Source organism: Eucyclogobius newberryi, unplaced genomic scaffold, assembly GCF_026437365.1.
Source record: "Eucyclogobius newberryi isolate DKJ021-1_F unplaced genomic scaffold, fEucNew1.0.hap1 SCAF_16, whole genome shotgun sequence".
Classification (NCBI taxonomy): Eukaryota; Metazoa; Chordata; class Actinopteri; order Gobiiformes; family Gobiidae; genus Eucyclogobius; species Eucyclogobius newberryi.
The window spans coordinates 14,413,198-14,429,747 of record NW_027315790.1 but is presented as its reverse complement, the minus strand read 5'-3'; the positions used below and the strand labels follow the sequence as shown (position 1 = coordinate 14,429,747).

General features: G+C 41.1%; 3 protein-coding genes across 3 annotated transcripts; 2 read left to right on the top strand and 1 right to left on the bottom strand.

Moving 5' to 3' along the window:
- The first annotated feature begins 108 nt into the window (after window positions 1–108).
- mturn (maturin, neural progenitor differentiation regulator homolog (Xenopus)) lies at window positions 109–6,739 on the top strand. Its single transcript, XM_072447663.1, has 3 exons — window positions 109–530; window positions 4,358–4,480; window positions 5,393–6,739. The coding sequence occupies exons 1-3, from the start codon at window positions 279–281 to the stop codon at window positions 5,498–5,500; spliced, it is 483 nt and encodes a 160-aa protein (XP_072303764.1). The 5' UTR covers window positions 109–278; the 3' UTR covers window positions 5,501–6,739.
- A 354-nt stretch (window positions 6,740–7,093) lies between these two features.
- LOC140361805 (E3 ubiquitin-protein ligase znrf2-like) lies at window positions 7,094–11,100 on the top strand. Its single transcript, XM_072447662.1, has 4 exons — window positions 7,094–7,750; window positions 9,891–9,986; window positions 10,324–10,429; window positions 10,496–11,100. Exons 1-4 carry the CDS (start codon window positions 7,441–7,443, stop codon window positions 10,551–10,553), a joined length of 570 nt encoding a protein of 189 aa, XP_072303763.1. The 5' UTR covers window positions 7,094–7,440; the 3' UTR covers window positions 10,554–11,100.
- A 712-nt stretch (window positions 11,101–11,812) lies between these two features.
- Window positions 11,813–15,996, bottom strand: gstr (glutathione S-transferase rho). The gene is made up of 6 exons (XM_072447661.1): window positions 15,738–15,996; window positions 12,886–12,951; window positions 12,706–12,811; window positions 12,293–12,411; window positions 12,123–12,211; window positions 11,813–12,034 (listed from the first exon to the last, which is right to left on the bottom strand). Exons 1-6 carry the CDS (start codon window positions 15,903–15,905, stop codon window positions 11,899–11,901), a joined length of 684 nt encoding a protein of 227 aa, XP_072303762.1. The 5' UTR covers window positions 15,906–15,996; the 3' UTR covers window positions 11,813–11,898.
- Between the last annotated feature and the right edge of the window lie 554 nt (window positions 15,997–16,550).

The following is a 16,550-nucleotide window of genomic DNA, read 5'->3' as shown; positions in this document are numbered from 1 at the left end:
GGGCGCGCTCCTGCAGTCTCCCTCTTTCCCCCGTGCGCACGTTTCGCCGGCACCGCACTTCGTCATCGCGTCGCTCGGCTCCACCACGCTGCGTCCTTCCGCGCGTGCATGTTCGGGAGCGACGGGACGGGCTGATTTCATAACGCGGCCGGAACCAGAGGGATGGGGCAGTAGCCTAATCGCGATCGCCACCGGACCCAATCCAACGTATCCAACCGCCAACAAAAAACAACAACGACGGTGCGTGCGTCCCGGGCCATGTCTTGGAGTTGCTGCTGATGCTGCGGGTCCACACACCTTTTATTTGTGTCTCGAGCATCTTAGCCGTGACGTCAAGCCCAGCGGGAGCCAGGCGCAGCGCGGAGCGGAGCATGGACTTCAAGCATCTGGTGGAGGCGGCGGAGAAGTGGTGCACCGGGAACCCCTTCGACCTGATCTTCGCCGAGGAGGACGACGAGAGGCGGCTGGACTTCTACGCGGAGCCCGGCGTCTCCTTCTACGTGCTGTGTCCGGGAGGCACCGACACCTTCGTAAGTTAGGGCCCATAGCGCACCATCCCGCTCCCGCCTGAGTGTTGTCATCATTATGGCCTATAGGCGTGTCGCGGTGCGCTGCGCGTGGCCTCCTGTCCCGGTATGGTAGTTGGCCCTGTTCTGTTGCTGAGGTGATGATGTCATTTTTTTGTTTTAGTGCGGTGAGGTCTGGGTTGTACCATCTCACCCCATTGACATGTCTCCCTGAAACCACAACAACGCCAAACCATCCGGGTTACAAGAGGACGCACGCATCCATCATAATGGATAACAGGCCAGTGTCAGAATAGGCTTTGTAGATGAGCCTATGTGAATTTAGAACGTTTGGCAGATTTAAGATGCCTACAGTTCAATTATTTATGTTTTAAAAGCAAAGTAGGCTATTAGCCACAAAATAAGATGGTGCACATGCAAGTACAGCACGTTGTTATAGGCCACTTGAAGCCTAATGTTGCAGATTTAATTTCATATGGAAACTCAAGCAGATATTCAGAGTATCCTTAGATCTAGCAAACAGCCCATAGCTCAATATTGTACTGTATTAGGCCAGAATCTTAAAAAAAAGACATATACAGACCTCCTGTAACAAATGCAATGTGTATTTTGACACGGTTAAATACAATAACTTTCTTCCAAAAAGCGACCACAGGAATGTACTGTGGGTTTCCCCCAACACTCAAAATGGACAGATCCAAGTCCAAGGAAATATTGCAATATGCTGAAGACAGGAATAGCACTAGTGGCACAGAGTAATTGAGCGTTTGCCCATTTACTGAAGGGTAACCAGTTTAGACCTTGCCTAAACACTTCTGGTTATTGTACTCCTCGTCGAAACATATTTGACAAAACATATGTTGCTGGTTGTGGCGGGACTGGCGTGGTATTTGGTGTAAGTAAAGGAAACAATAAGACACACAAAATAGCTTTATTATCATTTCTGTTGTGGCACAGGAAACTCCAATTGAACGCTATCATGTAGATGTTGTTGTTTGGATGAATGGAAATGTCCGTCACATTATACACATATAGTGAAACATAGTAAGATGATTTTTGTTCACTAATCTGGAGAGCAGTGGAGCTTGCATTGTTTCCACTGGCTAACCTGCTAACCCTGTGCACTGGCTCTCTCTCTCTGTCAGCGTGGAGCAGAGCAGCTGTAGCAGATGGACATGACTCGGGACAGAACTCTGCTCACTCAATAACACATTATGTCACACGCTGACCACTGGCTGCCTGCCTCTGTGCCTGCCCAGCCCTGCTCCGCACAACACAACACACACAGAAATATGGGGAGGGGGAATGAATGTCAAAATCTGGGGCTTTCCACTGGCACTGATGAAAAACGCAGCTCTATGATAAGTCCAAGTCTGAAATCCAAATCAAACCCTGAGCTTACACTACAGGAGGGATGTTATATAAGAGGGCGGCAGTAGGGGGTTAAGGATCCCTTCAACAATTACGCTCCCCTGTGCGGATGAATAATACATGTACGGGACAGGAGCCATGTCTTGCAAAGGGAGGTGAATAGCATAGGGAACTCAACGGAGATACTGTAGCATTAATATAGGATAATACACTCTATGTATTCTAGGTGGCTATGTGCATGCGATATAAGTAGGTCTATAGCTATTTAATTAAAAAAAACTGTACAGATTCAAAGTTTAATATTGTCCCAGGAAAGGAGCCATGGCAGCTAAATTACATAATCACTCTGCAGGGCCATAGAAAACTGCACAAGAGAGCGCTGAGTTCAGGCACGCTATGAGACAGACTGGCATACATACAGTCGTCTTTTTAATGATATCTAGACTATAATAATAAGAATAATAAGTAGTAATAATAGCCTTACAATTTACTATAGTTTGGGGAATAACCATTTCTGAATGAATGGGTAGGTTTAAGTTTGAATGTTGAAAGCAAACAAATAATGTGATATAATGATGAAAATGTTAAGACAAATGTGATGAATGAAATGCAGCCTTCTCTTGATCTTGAGTTGGGATCTTACAAGGATTATACTGTGCTTGTTTGGATGTGTGGGTTGAACCGAGTTATATTGAGAAAATCCCCCTAGAAATGGACAGAACGTGTAAACTCAACAACACAGAAGCCTCCACACATTTCAGGAATCCCACCCAGGACTTTCTTGTTATGGGCTGCCAATGACACACTTGCATTTGCAATGGATTCAAGTTATATCTATTATTCCTTACAAGATTCATCACAGCATAATCAACCCTTAATTCAGGCTATATCTACGTGCATACAGCCACCACATGTCCTTTTCTTTCCCACCACCATTTTGTTATCACTGTGTCTGGAGCACATGCCCATTAACAGTCTTGCTCTTTCTGATTAGCCTGAATAACTGTCTGTATCCCTTCAAGCACGTTGAGTTCTGGTTCCTTTCATCTGATCAATACAGCTATCAGCAGGCAACCTCACATGCTGCTCCTCTGCTCTGCACAGCTTATCTCCGATTGCTTTGTTTTCAGAAAAAAAGCTGCAGGAAGGTGTCAGTGCTTATTTGTCCACAAGAGGGTGCATTTGGCTCCGGTCCATCAATATCAAACGCCTGAAACGAAATCCTCATACCAAAAAACAGAACATGAGATAACCAGCCAGGAGAACTTGTTTTCCGTTTTTTGATTCAAGGAGGAAGGTATTGCTGTATAGACACACCTTTGTCTTCATGTTCTACTGTAAATGCTATTCCCCAAAATTAATGCAAAGGGATTGTATTGCCTGTATTGCAGCATTATTTTCACCCCTGGCTCACTCACAAGACTCTCATGTGACTTCCAAAAAATTTCCCTAAAAGCCAGTGTGTACCAAATTTCTGATGCACATTTTGGCACTACCAAGCTTGTGTATGCAGTAAAGAATACCATATTACGTAAATTGCCAAATCCAAGTGGAAGCATTAATGAAACATGAGAGTGGGGCCTATTGACTGCATGGCTGGAGTGGGTCCAGCAGTGCACCGCAGACAGTGGCTTTCACAATATACCGTAAATGACTGGCAATAAGTAAGAAGGAAGTTCAATATTATAACAGGCAAACATCTCATAATAAGGAAATAAAGGTTTTTATTGGCCACACTCAATCAGACAAGAGAATCATCACAGCTCTGATATTACTCAGCAGTATACAAGTGCCAGCCTTAAAAATGACATGGAAACACCATATCAGACTTTTCTAATTCAGTTTTATGATGCAATGGGTCTCACGGGTTGTTATATATATTTTTTAATATGTGTTCTACAACTGAATGCATGTGGTTTTTGTGGATATATCTTTTTTACTAAATGTGCCACTAAATGTGCTCTTTGTAGGGATGTCTAAATGCTTGTGGTAATTCAATACACTTTATTTTCAGGACATGAGATTGACACAAGGCCACATGATCCCCTTTGGTTGAATTACAATATTCATGTTTATTATATTATTAAAATATAGCGAGAGATGTTGTTATGTTTGCAGTGTGAACAACCTAACGATTAAATAATGGCAAAGTTAAAGGTGCACTATGTAACTTTTTATTAGAGGCTCCATCGCCTGCTTCTCTACTTGTGTTATTGTATTGCATGGATGCTCCACAGTATGGCACTAAACTATATTGCATATTGCCTGTGCACAGATCTGACCGGTAACTTGATCGGGCATCAGCTGCTTTTTCATGTTGATAGACATGTTTATTGCCAACAATGTAATAACCTCCATCAAGAGTTACATAGTGCACCTTTAATCAGTTACAGTTAGGGGAGGCCGCGGTGCTGTGTGGCAGATGATTCTGTATTTACCCTGTACATGTCCCTCTGCAGCATGTGTGGAGTGAGAGCGAGGACTGTCTCCCCTTCCTGCAGATGGCCCAGGACTACATCTCGTCCTGTGGGAAGAAGACTCTGCCTGAGGTGCTGGAGAAGGTCTTCATGTCATTTAGGCCTGTAAGTAAGACACAATATTCAAGCATTTTCAGACACTCAAATGAAGTGATGTAATGTTCTGTTTGGTATCATGTCCTGTGTCCTCCCAGGACATGGCTGCAGGACGTGCCCGTTCAGTGTAATCAGTTAGGGATTATACTGTGTACTGGGGTACTAGGTGATGTAAAATATTTGACTTAGAAAAGTATTTCCTATTCAAAGTTCAGAATGCAGAAGGGAACGAGGTACTCACATTCTCTACATTTCTCTTTCAATCAAAATAATCCGAATTAAGAATTAAGAAAACATAAGTCACAAAGGTAAAGTCAGGGTGCGTTCACATTTGCACTTAGACCATATCGGAAATAATTGTGGATTAGACAAGGACAAAACTTGGACGTGAACAGGACCAAACCAACTCTATAGCTGGAATAAACTAGGAACCAACAAAGGCAAGTGTGAACACACCCTTAATTAGCCTTTGTGCAAAATATTTATCATTCAACTGCGCAACCAAGACAACTATTAACTTCTTCGTATTGTACAGTCTTGAAGGACTTGTATGATAGGACAGAAAATATACTGTGTACTTATGCAAGACACTTCACCCACAATGCCAAGTAAAAGCGCTTTAAGTGACTTGAAGGTGGAAAAGAACTATATAAATACACTGTAATAATCATCATCATCATCATAATCATCATCATCATCAGAAGAAGAAGAAGAAGAAGAAGAAGAAAATCTTTACCAAAGTTTATTTTACTTATATGTCTTTAAACCTTATTTTAGAGATTCGACCAAATATAGTATTGCGGGTTAAGATAAACCTTGAAAATAACGCGCCAAAAAAAAAAGAACCCCTGTAAAACATTTTTCTGGAGTAAATGATGATTTTATAAAATGGTAAGACATATTCTCTCTTGTCTCCACCAGCTCTTAGGTCTCCCTGACATAGATGACGACAGTTTCGAGCACTACCACGCTGACATGGAGGGTGAACCGGGGCCCGACCACCAGCAGATGGGAGTCAGTCAGCAGTGAGGGGGATCCAACTGGAGGGCGCGGTCCGGATAGCTGCTCATCGGCCCAATTATTACCATTCAACAATCTTACACAGACACACACATTTAAATATATCTCCCTTGAATGTTCCGTGCTGCTTTGCTTCCTATGATGGGCGCACTTTGTTGCTCTGTGTTGACCCCTTTTTAGACAAACACACATAGGTGGGCTACGTGAGCGGCAACCATGTACAAAGCAACTTATCGTAATCATTCACCATCCGGGTAGTTAAAGTTACACGGCACAGCGATATTACATCAGCTGGCTTTGTTGTGCAGAACGCCAGTCAAATGGTTACAGCAATACGTGCTTTCCTGTGTGGATTTCGAGATCAGTGTGGGAGATGGCCTAGTTTCTGTGGTTGTCTGTTGACTCAGAGGCTGCATCGAGGGGGAAATGGGTGTAAAGGTGACGGTTGGAGTCACCTGCAATGACACCCAAGTGAGATAATAACATTTTCCATTTAGGAAACAAGGAAAAGGGGGGGTTTGTTATGACCTAATTCCAGGTGGTTGTTGGCAACTCCTTTTGTGTGCAGTTCAACAGTAGAATGGGTCATTTATAAGGTATGGTGTGCCTCTTAATTTTTAAATTCACTTAAATCATCTGGAAAGAGGATGTTTCAGACAGTGACTATTATATGTCAATAAGAAGAAGGCCCACGCTGCAGCAGCTGAAGTGCTTCCCAGTTTGGGTGTCTCATTCTGTCACTTGACACCTCGGCGCTATTGTCTGCAGTCTTCCTGGTTGGTGGTTAACTCTTTGCCCTATTTTTCTTCTTTTTAAGATCTATTAGGGGGTAGACCCTAAAGTTTGTCCAACTAAATTCCAACCTAGTGTTGTTAGCGCTCTCAATACTAAAACATGGGTTGTTGAGTAGAGCTTTAAATGGTGTCTAGGGGAACATGTCATCAGGTTATGCCATATGGACTGTATATATCCTACAGTCTGTGGGGTTTGCCCTGTCTCTCTATGGTCACAATGTATTGTATATCACTTCTGTACTGCAAAGATCCCTTTTTGACCACTCAGCCCTAAACGTTTAAGACTGTTTTTAGCAGTTTTGTTTGGCCTGTTACCCCCGCTTGTAAATGTTTTGTCTGTATAATTCTATTTATTATTATGTGTTCCTCCTGCAGTGAATCTTCAGTTTGTCCTGATAGACGTGTGCGTGTGAGATTGTTCAATAAACGTGTCATAAGAATGTTTCAAATGCAACGTTTGTGCGTCTTCTTTGAAGACTAAAGTTAATGACACACGCTCTGTTGCGCGCGCAACACTGCACGGCTGACGTCACACCTGACCTACCCTCGAGGAGAGAAGTCAAGATCAGATAAATAACGTGGAAACTGGACTTCAAAATAAAAACGCTGTTTCCCTTAGACCATCTCCATAACACATTTCCATACATTAATTCATGGCAAATCAAGTGGTGCGGATAAAAATGGTGGTCAACCCAACCTACATTAAGTCTGGGTTCCCATGTTTGTCTTAGTTTGTGTTTTATGTGTGCAGACACCTTTTACTTTGAAGGGCACATTTCCTGTTGCTGTTATTGTAGTGCATGCGTCGAGCTTGCTGGGGGAGGAGAGAAACCATTGCTTATATTTTTCTTCCAAGGCAGACACAGTTGACTAGAAAAACAAACTTGAACCAGACGAACCGTTTGAGCGAGGCCATCGACTAAAGCTTTATTATGATCTGCCTGCACGCACAGTAGAGCTGGGCTTAGAAAACAACCTCCATTTGGTAATTGTGCGTTCGTGAGTGCGCACTTTACGCACAGCGCGCACCATGATACTGTAAAGTATCAGGACTTCTATTGTTTGCTTTGGCCCTTTGTTGCGCGTTGTTGAGCGCTTTGGCCGCCAGTGTCATGCATCGTGTTTAAAACTTATCAAGAAGGACAAAGAGCCGACATGGGGGCAAAACAGAGCAGCCCAGTGTTTGATGGCAGGACTCGGGCTTATTCCAGCTCCGATCTTCCTTCTGGAAACTCCAGCGGCGGAGACAGAATTGCGGGTTTCAGATACACAAACGGGCCAGACGGCCCTCGGATCCGGTACACGAGAGGAGGCCCCGTGAGCTCTGGACTCAGCATACAGACTGGCCCTCACGTCTTCACTGAGAGTGTGGATGGCACAGATGGTGACCACGAGGTCCCCCCCGAGGGTCACCGGCTGTTCATTGGCTCTTTGCCGGCTCAACTGAACTCTCACCTGCTGGGAGGTAAGAGGGGCTAAAGTGGAGCTCAGAGCTCCAAACGACACATCCAAGTTACCATTCAAGTTGTGTGGGCTGCTCGAAATGTAATCACATTGTGTGATTGTCGCTGCATAACGCCTCAAGTTATTTTTCATATGTTGATTATGTCTCCAGGGCGTAACGAAACAGTTTCACGAGGCCCCATGGATTACGGGGTTTCTGGAAAAACAACCAATATAGGGCTATTGATAAGAGAACACAGTGTACACACACAGTGTACTTTGTAACGCACTTTAGTGGATATTATGAGATTCTGTTCAGACGCAAAGATGTTTTGACAGCTTTACATTTGCTTTCCATACTCATCATTAAAACACAATATCTCAAAGTCTATTGTTTTTTCTTAATTGGAATATTCACAGCAGTCATAATAATTATCACACGTGACTTGATGCTTTATTGGTCAACAACACAATGACATTTATTAATTGTTACTTATTCTCTGTGCCAGTGTATTACATTAATAATGACTCCCACAGTAGTGTGTGCAGGGCTTTACTGGGAGCAGCCACAGGTGGTGCAGACTGCTCTTTAGCACTTCTCTCTTTGTTGGGCTGTATAAAACTGACTTGTTTTTCACTCACTCTGTCTGCCAGAGAAGAGAGTATTATGTAGGTCAGCTGATAAGAGCTTCCTGCAGGTTACACATTGCCAGATAGACACAGGCACAAGCGCACACTCTTTTTAAACTTAAAAAAAAAAAAATGTTTTGGGAGATTCTGTTGAAACAACACAGTCATCTTCTGGCCCTGAGGCTTTTTCAGGACACATGTTTGTTATCAACTAGGCAAGAGGCAAAGAGCTCAAATTAGCCCAAGTGGGATCAAAGGTAATCAAAATATGTGTGCAATGAAAACAAAGAAAGTGAACAATTTGGAAAACATCTACAGAGCATTGAACTCTGTTAAGGTGCTGGCTTTATCTTGCAATGGTAAAGGACTGGAGACAAACCTGAAGACCTTTTAATACAAGGGTAAATGTTTATTCTATAAATAAAGCATTCAATACAATTTGAGTTATTTTCTTTGTACAGCACCTCTATGGGGCGAAATATTTTGTATAATTACACTTATTTTATGATGATGTAATTTTTGGTTTGGACAAATAATAATGTTTAATATTAAAAGCGAAAAGATAATTCATCCTAAAAGTGATTTCCTAGTATAAGCAATTTAAATGACGAGCAAGAGGTTGTAATTTTAAAATGAGGAAGTATAATTAGACCTATTCCTTTCATTAACAACCTTTGCTCTTTGAGGCAAAAATGTGTCACTATTTCCGTGATCAACCGAACCACTGAGTTCGCAACCTCCAGCCAATGAACGGCATTTACATTATGTACATGATACAGTTTAAAGCACGCACACACACACACGCACACAGACACGCACACGCACACGCACACGCACACGCACACACACACACACACACGGCTTTCAGCAGACAACCTCAGAATGTTGTCTCTTCTTTCGCTCTAAAAGCTCTAAAGCGTGACCTGTTGCTGCGAGGCCGGCCACAATGTGCCTAAAACACACTAGCATCAATTTTAAGACACTACTTTACTTAGCATTTACATGTTTGTATCTGTCTGAAATGTATGCACTGAATTATCACATCATCTGGAATTAAAAAATAAAACACCATCACAATTTTAGCTAAAATATGTCTCTTAATAGGTTGAGGTGTTATTTATTTCATTCTTGTTGTTATAGTGAAAGTACACAGCATAAAATATCTTTTCAAACCACAGGCAGTACAGTTTTATTATTGTTGTCAAATTGTTATATTATTAAATCCATTAGCTAAACTACTACAGACTACCAAGCTTGACTTTAAATAGAAAGTACTCTTGTAACAAAAATATTCTGGTGGATGAATTCAAAGACAAAAGGACAAAACGTTCTCTTAGCTGGTATTGGAACATTTTTAACAGTGGCAATTGTTCATAAAAATGGCTACATACAATTTACTGTAGTTATAGAACAAGTGATAAAAGAGAGGTTTGGGATCACTGTCCCATGACTGCTCTGTGTACACATCAATAAAAGTGTTTTGAGTGTTGTTAGAGCATCTGCTTATTTCTTCCTATGTTTGATTCCTTCAGGCTTCCACTGCCCCGTGTGCTCCAAATTTATGGCCACAGACGAGATAGAGAAGCACCTGCTCATGTGCTTCAGCAAGACACGCCTCACCTACAACAGTAAGGCCTGGGGAGATGTTATTGTCTATTCTCTGAAAGATGATGGCACAGAATTGTTGTCATTACAGGGTAGTACTGGTGCAATTACATCTCCACATATCACAAAAGTGACAATAATGTCACATTTATTAACAATGGTGGAAATAAATGTAATACTGCCCATTGCAGTACAAATTACATTATTAGAAGCTACAATACAAGTTCTTCAAGTAATATAACATTTTAGCCACTATGCCACAAAGTAACACAGTACTCATAAAGTTCTGTGGTAATTAATACATGTTATACGGGGGAAATAAAATGTTACATTTTGGGTGATATGCTTTGTGTTTGGCAGAGGACATTCTATCCAGAGACTCGGGGGAGTGTGCCATATGTTTAGATGAAATGGAGCAGGGGGACACAATCGCTCGGCTGCCCTGCCTCTGCATCTATCATAAAGGGTAAATTGACACATGTCCTGCTGTTCTGTTGCTTTAGTGTGGTCACAGGTTGTGCTTTCATCACAGGTGCATAGATGAATGGTTTCAGGTGAATCGCTCATGTCCAGAGCACCCCGCGGACTAAAGGATAGAACGGGACGCACCACTATTGTAGCCCTGACCCCACCCAGCTCTCAGGGATCAGACATTTTGTCCAAAAATCATGTTGCCTTAGAGAACAGCATTGTAGTAGTACACTACGTGTGCCCGTCGCTGTTCACAGAACCACTGGTGGAGCAGGCTACAAAATCAGTGAATGTGCCTGTGTAACTTTACTACCTTCATGCTACCTGAGATCCAGCCATTCACAAAGTGAAAGTGCTTAAAGCAGAAGACTTGTACAGCCAGTGTGGTGCAGGAATGACCTCTGCTACAGGAAAGACTCAGTGGGAAAGCTGAAGGCTGATGCTGTGCAATGTGAATATGTAATGTGCCTGTACTAGCTTTAAGGAACAACCGTGGTATTTATGAGAGTTAGGATAAATGTAAATGTACTTTAAAGGTGCATTATGTAAGTTTGACGTCTCCATGGAGACCTTTTTATACTTTGTCTGGAATGTCCGGCAGTATGGCACTAAAATGATCCATCTTGCATTGATTGATGCATTCTTACTCGGCCTGGTGGCGTTGCCTACTTTTCTACAGGGAGAAAGTTACGTTTAATGCCCCAAATAGGCAAAGTAATAATAATAATGATAATAATGGAGCAGGTGGCGGAACATCCTCCGGAAAAATTACATAGTGCACCTTTAAGATTAAAAACGCAATCACAACAATTGTGTTAGAGCCATTTTCATTTAACTGTCTAGTTGAATGAGTAAATTACAACACCTAGTAATCATACTCCCAGGAGTGCCATAATATGCTGCTATGTCATAGACTGGAAAGTTTTCCTATTACCTTTGAACCTTTCTTCACTGTATTTGTTTTTACTGTAATGAGTTGCACAATAATAAATATACGTATGTCTAAGTGTCCTTTATTAAAACTGGTTTCATTATGTAATTTGTTTTGAATATGAATATATATATAAATATATATACATAAAATCTATTTAAAATATATTTATTTATAAAATCAATATAAATGTATCAATATATTCAAAATGAAATGAAAGTGTTTATGTATTACCTTTACAAAAAAGAAAGTTATGTTATATATAGCAACACTTGGTTGTATTTCTGCATGTAAAAGGTTATCCGGCCACAGATGAGACGAACACAGTTTTGAAATAGTGAGCTAACATTTTTAATAGCATAGAAAGGCAGTAACTGCTATAATAATGCAGCATCAAGAGTGAAATTATAAAAGTGATTTTTTTGACCTCTAAATTAAATGCTGTGAAGCGTTACAGTATTTTATTGACAAGTGACACAATGGTTGTAGTAAAATTGTTACTTTCCATAAGACTTGCATGTTTTCTTTTGATTTTAGACGTCTTTGAGTGTGCCCAACCCTCCTTCTGGGTTCTCCAGCCAGTGTGGGGGCCAGCTGGCTTTAATGCTGGGCCGCTCCTTTAGCAGAGCATGATACTGTGCCAGTTTGGGATAACGATCTGCAGACAACCTGAGAAAGTCCAGACACAAAATAAAGTTTTAATTGGACCTTAGTTGCCATAATTGTAAAAAATATCTTTAAAAATGATCTTATTTACCCATATCTAAAGAGGTTAGCCACAACAGGGAACACGGTCACATCGGCCAGAGAAAATTGCTGACCAGCCAAGCAGGAACCTGGGCCCAACTGAACCACAAGCAAAAGACACAGAAATGACCATGTCAGCAGATGTGGGGCATGCATGTAAGTGTGGGGATGAATGCAAACCTTTTCCAAGTATCCTTCCCACAGCTTCAGTTCAGAGGCCACTTCATCTTTGTTTCTCTTCAGTGCAGAGGCAAGCCTCTCCGCCTCAGGAACATAGTACTCATAATATATCACCGCATCTAGGTACAAACACAAAAATAATAAGTGCTTTGATTCTACACATGTACATGAGGAATATGTATTGTATGTGGAACGTGACAAAAACGTGTAATCTTGAATTGAATAATAATTAGTCATAATTGTATTAAGACAATGTGCGTCACAGTTATTGGCATCTCTTATGCACCAACAAAAGGGGGCAGTGTTCGATCAATTATTTTTTCAGCACTTGGATAAAAAAGATTTGTCTTTCCCAGAAACAAATACACATTGTGAAGCTGTGTTGGACAGTGACATAATAACAAAGGTCTCACTGGTTTTCTCATTGAGGGCCAGACCCTCAAACATGCGCTGGTACATGAGGGCCAACTCAGCAGGGCCTTCTGGGATCAGCTTAGTTCCCTGAGACTTGAACTGACTCTGCAATAACAAAAACATTACATTTTATAGTGATAGTCATGAACATCACAGTAATTATTATAAAGTTAACTTACCTCAATGTACAAGCAAGCTGCATATGAGTCATTCACAACGTTGTCTCCATGTTTGAAAGTGGGAAGCTGTGGACGACAAAGGCAGTGATAAATAAAAATATATATATTAGTGAAAATATACAGTAAGTAATACTTTTTTGCGTATTCAAGTTGAGAAAGTACGACGGAGTATAAGGGCCAACCAAAAAAAAAAAAAAAAAAAATGCGGGGCACTACGAGAATAAAGTCATTAACTAATTACTTTTTTTCTCATTAAATAACGAGGAAAATCTCATAATTTAAAGAGAATAAAGTCAGATATGCGGTTCACTTTCAGCACCATGTTACGGGCTCCCCCCCAGTGTTGCATAATGGTACAGTCCAGTAACAGCTCTGTTTTGTATGAACTGTGTTTAAAACTATGAAGCCGACCTGCACCGAGTCAGATGCATCTGTGGAGTCTTCATTACACAAACACACCACCGCCAGGACGCAAATGGCGCTTGGTTAAAAGTGAATACAAAAGCCCACAATAGATGTCGATCTTTTTAATGCGGGTCTTTTTAGACATCACAAACAATCATTTCCCTGGTGCAGTGCCCCATGTCAGGTCCTGGACCTGTAAAATGACGTACTCGTGTATTGGGTGATCGCGTGTGTTGGAGCTCATGCCATGTTGTATGGATGATGTATGGATGATGTATGGATGATGTATGAATGATGTATGGATGTTGTATGGATGTTGTATGGATGATGTATGGATGATGTATGGATGATGTATGAATGATGTATGGATGATGTATGGATGATGTATGGATGTTGTATGGATGTTGTATGGATGTTGTATGGATGTTGTATGGATGTTGTATGGATGATGTATGGATGTTGTATGGATGATGTATGGATGTTGTATGGATGATGTATGGATGTTGTATGGATGTTGTATGGATGATGTATGAATGATGTATGAATGATGTATGAATGATGTATGAATGATGTATGGATGTTGTATGGATGATGTATGGATGTTGTATGGATGTTGTATGGATGTTGTATGGATGTTGTATGGATGTTGTATGGATGATGTATGGATGTTGTATGGATGTTGTATGGATGATGTATGGATGATGTATGGATGTTGTATGGATGATGTATGGATGTTGTATGGATGATGTATGGATGATGTATGGATGTTGTATGGATGATGTATGAATGATGTATGAATGATGTATGAATGATGTATGGATGTTGTATGGATGATGTATGGATGTTGTATGGATGATGTATGAATGACGTATGAATGATGTATGAATGATGTATGGATGATGGATGGATGATGGATGGATGATGGATGGATGATGTATGGATGATGGATGGATGGATGATGGATGGATGATGTATGGATGATGTATGGATGTTGTATGGATGATGTATGGATGTTGTATGGATGATGTATGAATGACGTATGAATGATGTATGAATGATGTATGAATGATGTATGAATGATGGATGGATGTTGTATGGATGATGGATGGATGATGGATGGATGATGGATGGATGATGGATGGATGATGGATGGATGATGGATGGATGATGTATGGATGATGTATGGATGTTGTATGGATGATGTATGAATGACGTATGAATGACGTATGAATGATGTATGAATGATGTATGAATGATGTATGGATGTTGTATGGATGATGGATGGATGATGGATGGATGATGGATGGATGATGTATGGATGATGTATGGATGATGGATGGATGATGGATGGATGATGTATGGTGTATGCTTTTTGGCTGTGCCAAACACGATCCAGGCGTCAGGAGGAGCTGAGTGGAAGCGCAGACGGATGTTTTACTGAGTTTGTCTACGGGATCACAAAAGGTTAGAATCCGGGTATAAAACTTAAGTGCACACAATGAGCACGAATAGTGACTGTGCTCAAAGTGCCCACGTAGAGAAACAACACTATAGAGGAGCAGAGAACGTGTGAATACAACACCGAGGCTGCTCCTCCTGTCTGTTGAGCCCATCATACGCTACAGCTGCATCATAAGATAAGATAAGATATTCCTTTATTGTCCCACATGGGGAAATTTCATTGGTGCAACGCAGGTAGATACAGAGGTAGATACAGAAGAAAAGAACAGATCACTTATAGGAAGTCTGAAAAACACTTTCAGTAGAAGATCTCCTATAAATAAATTAAAACTCCCATAGACAAATAAATAAATAAATACATAAATACCATTGCATGTGATCACGACAGTAATTGCACATGAATATGTGTCATGGAGAAAGTAAAGCGTTTATCCAACAGTTTGTGAATGATACGTAACAGGAAAGGTGCTGCTAAACGCAGTGTCTTGTCTTGTAATAAACACACGTAAGACATCGTTTTAAAGGCCAGGAAACACTTTAACATCTATTTCAGGCTTTTATGTAGTTCTAAACTGTCAGTCAACTCATCCAAGCCCGTTCTTGTGCGTCCTGGCCGTGGTGCTGAAAGTGAACGGCTCACGTCACTTTGAATCGGCCCCTAATCTATGACTTTTTTCCCGTTATTTAATGACTTTTTTCTCGTTATTTAATGACTTTTTTCTCGTTATTAATGAGTTTATTGTCGTTAATTTACGACTTTTTTCTGACTTCGACTTTTTTCTGATTAATTAATGACTTTATTCTTTGTAACATTTTTTTTTCTTGGTTGGCCCTTATACTCCGTCGTAAGAAAGGAAAAGGCTCATATTTATTTTATTCTTCGTCATCCATTTTGGATACATTGATAAGAAAAAAAAGTTTTAAAAAGAAAAGGCATTTAAATAACGTATTAGGTTTTTCCCCCGCAAGTTGAATCTTAAACCTACCTGTCCTCTGGGATTCAGGTTTAAAACCTCTTTAGACTTGTGCTCCATCTTCTCAAAGGAGAGCAGTTTTTGGTTGTAGCCCTGCAGCTTCTTCTCCTCCAGAGCGATCATGACCCTCCAGCAGGGCGCCGAGCCCGAGCCCCAGAACAGAGTCATGTCTTTAGCCATGGTTTTCAAACAGTTTCCAAAGACAACAGGTCCACAACTGTCAGAGCTCAGCGAGGAGGAGGCGCAGCTGCGGCAGTGAAGCTAAATGTGCAGCAGTGAAGCTAAAGCTCGGTCAAGGCGCAGCTCTGCGTCTTCCTCTACTGTCTTACTTACAAGTGACTTCCGCACGCGTGCTTTAGTGGCCAGAGAAGGAACTGCAGCCAGTATGTCACGTCATTAATTTGTGATTTGGGATGTAAGAATGTGTTCATTTATTTATTCAAAATTATTATCTTATTTTATTATTCAGCTCTAGTCCTGGACATATAAATTAGTTTTAAACTGTTTATTGTTAGGGTAATGTTGCTTTCATCACTCTGAAACCCTTGGAACACCCTCTACATCAGTGGTCCTCAAACTACGGCCCGCGGGCCACATCCGGCCCGTTGGGCCTTTCAATCCGGCCCGCCAAGCGTCTAAGTTATATTTAAAAATGTCAAATATATATATATATATATATTTTGCCGCAGGCTTTATTAGACAGTAGATGGAATGAGAAAGAAAGGAAGGGGAATGATGAGAGAGAAAGGAGGACATGCAGCAAATGTCGGAGTCGGGATTCAAACTCACAATACTTCATTTTACCTTTCGCCTGTAATGCCCACA